This window comes from Rhagoletis zephyria, unplaced genomic scaffold, assembly GCF_001687245.7.
Source record: "Rhagoletis zephyria isolate East Lansing unplaced genomic scaffold, Rhagoletis_zephyria_1.1 Rzeph_scaffold_03218, whole genome shotgun sequence".
Lineage (NCBI taxonomy): Eukaryota > Metazoa > Arthropoda > Insecta > Diptera > Tephritidae > Rhagoletis > Rhagoletis zephyria.
Genome location: NW_016160301.1, coordinates 41,797 through 51,477, shown reverse-complemented (window position 1 = coordinate 51,477; position 9,681 = coordinate 41,797). Strand labels below are relative to the sequence as shown.

The 9,681-nt window shown below is 38.5% G+C and overlaps 1 protein-coding gene across 1 annotated transcript in view; it reads left to right on the top strand.

Moving 5' to 3' along the window:
* Window positions 1–1,120: 1,120 nt before the first annotated feature.
* LOC108368610 (uncharacterized) overlaps window positions 1,121–9,681 on the top strand; it is a gene marked incomplete at its 3' end in the record, with an annotated part of 50,353 nt that continues 41,792 nt past the window's right edge. Inside the window, exon 1 of the mRNA XM_017623494.1 lies at window positions 1,121–3,967. Within this exon, the coding sequence (XP_017478983.1) occupies window positions 1,857–3,967 (2,111 nt within the window). The remainder of the gene's footprint in view (window positions 3,968–9,681) is intronic.

Sequence of the window (9,681 nt, the reverse complement as noted above, 5' to 3'; positions counted from 1 at the left end):
GGTCAAATTAAACCAGCTTTTAATAGTAGACAGAAATGAAAATGCCAGGAGGCATTGAAATATGTCAAAATTACAGCTTAATTTGTACTTTTTCGCTAACATTTGCCGCCTTAACACTTTCTCATTTATAATAAACGCGTACTAATTTCACCTAAGCTACATTTCCTGCGTCTGATCTACTTTTCGATGCGTAACGGCGGCGATTATTGGCCGATCACCTGCAAGGCAACATTGCTTTCAAAGCCCAATAAACTCTCCAACAAACACTAGCATCAATCATTACCCATAAAACAAGAACGATTGCTCCTTAAGCCACGTTAATTGTGTCAAATGACCTCGAGCGGCTAGTGAAAAAACGACAGCGATTATTTAAAAATAGGCGCGTTCAATGAGGAACACGCCAAAAGAGCAGCGCCAAAGGCCACATGCCCAAGTGAACGAGAAGCGAGTGGAAGGTGCAGCTAGTTTGGTTGTTGATGGAGAATGAGGGAATGGTAAAACGGAGCGAGAGGAACGAAACAGTTAAGAGAGGCTTAGGAAACTTGGCTAGAGAGAGAGTCGGTTAGCAAATTCACCTCATTAGAATGCTATTTAGTAGAAAGAGGTGAGTTCCAAGTACGGTTTAGTAGATTGCTATCATTTTTCGAGTTCTCTCTAACTCTATGGCATTTAGTAAACAAACTTGCTTGCTAGTGCACCTGTTGGATAGATATACATATGCATGTAACCAAGGTAAATATGAATTACCGTGCAACCAGTGTGGTGCTTTTTGGAAATCACCACTCATCATTCAATCGTACGCGCTAACGAGCGGTGAGCGCCGCATGCGCTTGTTGTTTACAAACTGTTTTGACTGTTTCGATACCTCTGCGGTGGTAGTAGTGGGTTTGGTGGTCGTTATGTTGACCAGGTGTTGTTGATGTTCATCTGGGTGTTGCGCATACGTTCACAGGTATTTTTGTTGCTACCTTTTCTCCAATGGTTAACTTTCTTTTGAATTTCGTCTTTATCAAAATTAAGTTGCGGACTCACGTTTTTCACCACATTCTTGCATTTTGATACGAATGCGCTGCTATACGCCAAGCGCGCTCTTCAACAAGCGGTTAGTTTGCAACGAACTTCAGGCGCGCTAGGTCGTAGGCGCAAATCGACCCGACCGGTTTTTTTTTCGAAGAGAAACTTCATATCGCGTACGTTCGCGCATGCGCTTCAAATATTTTTGTTTTGATTAAATATAAATACAAATGTATTAATAAGAAAAACGTAAAAAAACGGTCTACTTCAGTTGTGCATGCATCGTTCGATTTTGTTGTAGCGCAAATACTCCAATACAATTGCACGTCGATATCTAAGTGTGTGTGTGAATCCGGGGCACGTAATTAGAACACGATTTTGCGCGTCTTGCTGTTCGTGTATCAGAATAATTGCCATTGACAGTAATTGTCTGACGTCCAATCGAAGGCTGGCAGACGAGCGCCTAACTGACTATTTCGGCCGCGTTGCAGCGATCGATTTGCAATTATTTACGTTTGGCCGCGTGCGCGATTGAGAGTGCGTGGTTTTGCAAAAGAATTTCTTGCAGTTTTCCTGTAACGCAGTATCTGTTCTTGTTTTCTACTTGCAAAAGGCCATGTATTGAAAATAGGCGTGCCACGCAGAGCGCAAATGCTGCTCCATTTTCGTTTGTGCGCGCTGATTGCGGTGGTGCGCGTAAATGAGCCGCAGTGTGGCGTGAAATTGATTTATTAGTAGTGCATGCAATTTCTGTTATTTTTCCTTTTTCCCTGACCACATTTCAAATTGAAAATCAAAAACTATTCTCCAACTCGTGCTTGATTTATTGACAACGGTAAAAAATGTCGCACGCTCTGCAAGCATTGCATCCGAAAAAGGCAGCGCAACAATATTTGCCGCTACCCAAAACATTGGGCCGCCGCGCCCAGTTGCTTGCCACGAAAAATTGGTGGAAAATCTGTTTTGTTTATGGTCATGATCCGTCGAAATTTTACCGTGAAATTAGCTACGGCGCAAGCGATACACAAGCGGTAGCGAACAAAGGCCCCAGAACAACAAAAATTACTACAACTCCGACAACAAATAAAGATAAAATCACTACCGCATGTAATCCGGAGGCTGCTGATTCACTTCACTCCACAGCTTTGTCATTGGACAGTGGCAGCGCATCACAGCGTTCATTGAGCTCATTAAATGATGGCGCAAAATTATTTCCTCGCAACATGCCGAGCATAAGACGTAGTCGCAGGCGTGTAGGTAGCAAAATGTCAGCGGGTGCTGCGATTGAAGGCAGCGAAGAGTTGCCAGAGATTGCGACAAATAGCAGAGGCGGCGCGCGGAAAAAACAGTTAGCGGTTGCCAAGCAAGCAATGCAAAAAACAAATGTATCTGGCGGCGGTGGTATGTTGCACCGCGTCGATAGCAGCTGCCACAAATCGAGCGTCTCCAAAGTCACGAAGTTGACGCCACGAAAATTGAAGGCGTCAAATTGCGGCCAAAAGCGTCAACATTGTCGCCGCACGCCATTTACGGAGAACAGCGCAGCGGTTGGCGGAAGCGCGACGGCGGGGAGCCGGAGTGGTGAGCCGCGCAATAAAAGCAACACAAACGCCGCAGAGAAGTCTACCGACAATGACTGCAGCCGTAGCGCTAAGACCAGTAGCAATGTTGCTAGTAAGCCCGCGCAGGCATCCTGCGAGAGCAAGGCATTAGGCGCGCTGCCGCAACAGCCGAATACAGCCAATGCGCGCTGTCCCAAGCATGGAAAGCAAGCGCAAAGCGCTGATAAGCAGCAACCACTTAAAGAGCAATTCAGTAATTTGCATATGCAGCAGCGACATAAAATTTCACAAAAACAAGAGCATCCACATGCGCTTCAACATTTGGCAAAGCCGTTGAAATTGTCGCTGCTGCCAAATGACATGGCACTCGATGTCGGCGAGTTGTCGCAGACACGGTCAGTAGCCAGCGCGTCGTCGTGTATCAATGCCGAAACTGGAACCGTCACCGACCATCACTTCTCTACACTGAACGCACAGCCCTCACCCTCCTCTGGCGCTTTGCTAACACATTCACAGCAATCCAGCCTCATTAGCTACGACATGAGTCGTTCCACTAGTCGCCTAAGTTGTTTCGAGTCATTGCCAAATCCGGGCGCACTCGCGGTAACAACAACAACAGGCCGAAAACAGGCGCTGGTATGTCCATCGAATTCCGGCAGCAAACTAAGTCGCAGCCAAAAAAAGGAGCACCAACAACAGTACCACAGCCACCACCATTTGGATGACACATTTCTGTCATCGGGCATCTCGTGCGGCGATGGTGAAACGCAATCTGAAGCAAGTTGTGGCTCACCAGTGCCGCGGCTGCTGGCATCGAACATTGCTGATGATGTAGAAGAGAATGTGGAGGACGCTGAGGATGCATTAATTGAGGCTGAGGTGGCACAGCTCACAGCCAATTTGAGGCGCAATGAAGAGGCGGCCAAGCGGCGTACGCCAGGAGAAGCAGCAACCACTAAAATTGCGGCAGCAAGAGATAATATGTGCGCAAAGCCAGTAGTTGAAGTGGTAGCTGCAGTAAGTGCAGCAGCTGTAGCAAAGAAAGTTACAACAAATGAGGAAACAATGTCAACAACTGCCACGCTAAATGTTGCCGATCTACGCAATTTGAAAGTACGTCGCAATCGCAATGCTGTGTGGTTAGATGGCGGCGGCGATGGCTGCAGTGGCAATGCAGCACCCATACCCGACGACGCGCAGCTAAGTGACATTGAAGAGCAGTTGGCGCGCATGCCAGGGAACGATCAAGTGGATATGAGTTGTGCGGTTGCAGGAAAAATACCAGGAGAATTGGAAGGTCACCGCAGCGCTGGGATAAGTGAGGCAACGACAATAGTAGTCTCAGCAGCAGTCAAAACAACAACTGCAGCTTCGTGCAAGCGACAAAAGCAGTAAGTCAATATTTTCTAGCACTGAACTGGTTAGATTTTAAGAATAAAAACACAATTTTTTTTTTAATTGTTGCTAGCCTAATGAACTCTGATAAAGAGGTAGTATATATATATATATAATTTCTTCTTTGTTACTTTCTCTACGAATAACTAGCGCGTCGTCATGGTCTCCCAAGCGTTGATTAGGCGTTAAAACAAGCTTTATTGTTTGCGTTTTATGACTTGATTGAGCGCATCTAATTTAGAGTTGCTGTAAAATATCACAAAAGAGTCAAAGTTGTATATTCTTTATAGTTAGAGCAGCACACAAATAAACACTTTTACATAAGTAGAAGCCATGAATTTTCTTTGTCGCCTAAACAACGAAAGATCAGCGAAAGTTTCTTTTTATTACCAACCGATTTCTAAAGAATATTTATCGTTTTCTATGAATTGATTACANCTAAACTGGTTAGATTTTAAGAATAAAAACACAATTTTTTTTTTTATTGTTGCTAGCCTAATGAACTCTGATAAAGAGGTAGTATATATATATATAATTTCTTCTTTGTTACTTTCTCTACGAATAACTAGCGCGTCGTCATGGCCTCCCAAGCGTTGATTAGGCGTTAAAACAAGCTTTTATTGTTTGCGTTTTATGACTTGATTGAGCGTATCTAATTTAGAGTTGCTGTAAAATATCACAAAAGAGTCAAAGTTGTATACATATTCTTTATAGTTAGAGCAGCACACAAATAAACACTTTTACATAAGTAGAAGCCATGAATTTTCTTTGTCGCCTAAACAACGAAAGATCAGCGAAAGTTTCTTTTTATTACCAACCGATTTCTAAAGAATATTTATCGTTTTCTATGAATTGATTACATAAATATCTCTTCATTGTTGGTTCATACTTCGAGTTGTTGGTTGCATAATATTCGACTTTAGAATTTTTGTAGAGCCATAAAATATGGCTAATGTTAGGCTTAAAGCATGGCGGCTAGCCTTTATGTATTCGTTTTGGTTATCTAAATCCTCTACAAATACCATGGGGAAGATTATTACTGTAATAATAAATTGAAATTTGATCATTCATCTAAATCCGTGTAGCCGTTTTTTAGTGAAGAGAGGAGGTCTTGCGTGGTGCAGGTTTTTAATTTCATCAAATTTCAAATCACCCTTTACCGAGAAAAAAAGATCTTAAGTAAAAAAATAAAACTTTATCGCATATCTCCCATTTCTTATATTCAAAAGAACGCTGAAAATCGAATGACTATCACACAAATAAGATTCCCGTATAATTACGGTGACCACAAATNCGTGTAGCCGTTTTTTAGTGAAGAGAGGAGGTCTTGCGTGGTGCAGGTTTTTAATTTCATCAAATTTCAAATCACCCTTTACCGAGAAAAAAGATCTTAAATAACAAAATAAAACTTTATTGCATATCTACGGGTTAAGGTCTTTAATTTGACCTCCCCTTTTTGAAATTCAAAAGAACGATGAAAATAACTATCATACAAATAAGATTTCCGTATAATACACATATTTACATATACCTATACTTTTATATCGATGTGTTTTTGTTTTCGAAAAGGCGGCCAGCCTAATTAAAGGTATTTTCAAACTAAAGCTTTCATATATTTCTTTCGATTCACATCCATATCTAAATATTTCATAGAACTTGTGTATACGTTAGTTATGTAAATTCGACTTTTCAAACAGGTAGAAGTCCTTTTCAAAGTTATTTCAAAATAAAATCTTTTTAAATCTCTTTCGCCTGACATTATGATGCACGTGTGTTTCAATAGCAGACGAACTAATTTGAATGTGAGTGTTCAAACCCATTTCGATTGATACCCATCCTTTAATAATTCGTCATACTTATTGAATAATTTGAATGTAACTTTTGAAACACGTGGCAGCCCTTATCAAACGTTCCAAATGTTCAGACTAAATATTTCTTAACAATCTTTCGTTTCATTCGCGTATTTATATAATTCACATAAACTTTGCATTAGTTAATTAAAGTAAACCTTTCCAACAGATGGCAGCCCTCTTGAAAAGTATTTTCAAGCTAAACTCTTGTTAAGGCTCCTTTGTCTAACATTGCGATACATATTTTAATTAAGTGATAAATTAAGTTGAGTTTGATTTTTCAAACATGTGGCAACCCCAGTAAGTATGGTTCAGAAAAAAAAGATTTTTGAAACCCCTTAGATTAATACCCAAATTGTAATAATTCGTTTAACTTATTCAATATATTGAATTTAACTATTTAAACAGGTGGCAACCCTTTTTCATCACCTCAAAAACGGTCTTAGCGTTGAAAATAAAGATTTCTTAACACACTTTCGTTTGACATTCATATTCTGATGTTTCATATAATTTGTGTACAAGTTAATTAAATTCGACATTTCAAGCAGGTGGCAACCTTGTTTAAAATATTTTTAAACCATTACCTTCTTAAAACCATTTCATTTGGCACCCATATGGTGGTACATACATACTTCTCTTCCCCATTTCCCTTTATTCGAATTGAATTTTATTTTTTTTATACAGGTGAAAACCCTCCTATAGTTAAGTTAAAAAAAAAGCCTGTCAAAACCATTTCGACTAATACCCATTTTGAATAATTGATACTAATAATTTGAATATAGATAAGTGTTTAAAAGGTGGCAACTCTTTTCAAACAAATAAATCCTTATTGCATATCTACAGCCCGAGCCCTCCTCACTTTTGAAAATCGAACGAACGGTGCAGATCTTTTACGCTGATCAAAAAATGCCTTCGCGTATTATATGTACATATATACAGATTGGCGCTTACACATACATATGTTAGTGTTTGGCCGAGCTTCGCCTCCTATTTGAGGCGTGCGCCTTGATATTGAAGCACAATGGGGAGGGACTTACAGTTTTACGCCAACTCCGAAAGGCGATCCTATTTTTATGAGAAGCTATTTTTCATGGCAGAAATTCACTCGGGGGTTTGCCATTGCCAGCCGAGGGGTGACCGCAACTCGATTTTAATGTGGGATTCTTAGTTGCAAATGTAGTTTTGAGAGTTATGCATCTCTTTATGGTGATGACAACTTTTTTCATTACAAACACATTAAACTTGATGATGACAAAGTAGTCGGATAATTTAATTTATTTCAATAGGATCTGTAAGGGTAAGTAAACATAAGTATACATATATATACATATATAGTACCCAAAAATACCTTTTTAAATCCTTGTAATCGAGATAGAGCGAAAACAAGTTTTCTAACCAGGGGGTAATTCCAAACTATTCTTGCGACGCGACGCACAGTGATAATATTCGAATAATGATGAGTACTATCGCATACACCATTATTGATAATTGCGGCGCTGCACAGTGGAAGTGCCCCATACAAAATATGGCAAAGAGTACTAATTGTGCTCCGATTTTGCTCTAACTTGTTATTTGTAGAATTTTTGCCTAGGAATGAAGAAATCTGAACAATCGCATAGATTGGCAAGCTGTGACGCTCACTACACCAGGGGGCGGAAATGGTAAATGTTACCCGATTTTAACGAAATTAGGTTTGCAGCTTAGTTTTAATCGTAAAATTTTAAATATGGTTAAAATCGCCTACTGCCACGCCCACCAGCCATACAAAAACCAATTTTTCTTAAAGCCGTATAATATTTATCAAATCTGCCTTATAATATAGTGGGGATGAAAGTTCAGCAATCTATATAGATTTTTATACTTCTATAGACAAAAGTAATTGATATCAAATTCTAGTAAAATCGGATCACAATTAGATTGGTTTTATGCAACTTATATGGGAATCTGTCACTTTCTCGGACTCAGCTAAAATTTCTTTTGATAGTATTTTTGTACGAATAACTTTCACCTCACGGCGCACAGTGCGCTTTATGCACACTCTATGCGCTTTCGATAGAAGAAATATTTTGATATCAAACAAAATGGTTTTGAAAGCTAAGGCACATAATTCTCTTTCACAAAAAATATTGCCGTTAAGCCATAAATACTGCTTGACCTTAAACAAATTTATAAAAAATATCCTTCTTTGAAAAAATATACAAAACCCAAAAAAAAAAATAACCTCTCAATTTAAGAAATGCATAATTTATTGCCTTTTTATGATTTGCTTGATTCTATTTCACTCGAACAACAATTTCGTTATAGTATAATAGCTTTAATTTGAGCCCTGGCCCATAAGCCCCCTAAGAGCCAAATTATAATGATTTTAAGGCCAAACTTCGAAGCTGCTGTACGAGTTTTTACTCAGGAATAAAAAAAAATAATTGGCAAACATTTTAAATGAAATTTCGAAGTTTAACTTCAAAATCGTTATAGTTTGGGTCTGTTTGGCTCGGACAGTTCCTTTACTATTTGGATAGGGGCTCAGAATGTGTGGGTTTAGGTGTACATGAATTTTTAGAGGCGTATATTGAAATTGAAATGTGTCTCGACGGTTGTAGTGTCATAAGTTTTGTTTTTTCTTTAAATAAATATTTATATACATATATATTGACAATAAAAAATAAAATCCGTTAATATGGGGAGTGTCTGAAACCTTTCTATCACAAAAATCAAATAGAAAAAAAGATAAACCTCTAGGAAAGGGAAATATTCCCCCATGCGGGCTGTATAGTTTCCAAAGAAGCATGGGAATAATCCCCTTAGTTGGATAGTTAATTTCGTTTTTAGTGCATGATGTCATTAGTGAAAAGCTTTCCTCCTCCTCGTCCATGGTATGCATCGGGAAATTTTCCTACTAGCTGCGCACGAGACTATCATTTTCATTTTTTTATTTATTATTCTATATTAGAAGTAAGAGTAACGTAATTTATTTATGACTAGATCTAAACGAAGCTTTATAGAACCGCTGGCTAAATGAAACCCCCACTTCAAGGACTCTACATATTGAATTTCGCCCACACTGTCGTTGCGACGGCCTTTGTAATTGAAAATAACTATTCGAATTTTACATTTTACATGTGTTTTAAAGCACAATTCGCTTCAACTTAATGTAGTATAAAATCTTGTTATGAAAAAGCGATATTTAAGTATTTCTAAATCAACTGCTTAAATCCGTTAAAATATGCAGCTCATTAGGAAACTGTTCAAAACAGAAAAACAAAAGATAAGATACTTATAATTATGTATTTAAATTAACTACGTTTCATAGATGATTTTTTAAAGAGATATGTCGTGATTTTTCATACATACTTACGTGTTTATGCATATTCATAGCCATATAACGCTCAGACTTAATGAGCTACTCTTAGAATGTTTCGCGCTTCCACCAAGTAATTAATTTATGCAAAAAAGTTATTAATATAATTTCACTTTATATTTCTGCTCGTTTAATTTTTAGTTTCTTTATCTTATAAAATTTCTCGCGCCATATGGCGTGGCCAACGAGAATGTGTCACAACGAAATTGAGCAGGAATTGATGAACCACACAAATGTGGCATTCGATAAGTTGTTTGGCCAAACTGTTTAGCCATCGGCACTTAATTAGCCAACCGGCCAAATCAAGCAACAATTTATAAGCGAAAAAAGGCGAAAACAACACTGAAAAGGCGTTTCAAATTGAGAATCTTTAATGATCGTGTCATTATATATGATGTTGTATTTATGTATACGCATCTATACAGCTGCCAGCGTAAATGCACATATTAAAGTTATTGTGAATGTAATTTTTTGAAGTTACTCGAAAATGCACTGACATTAT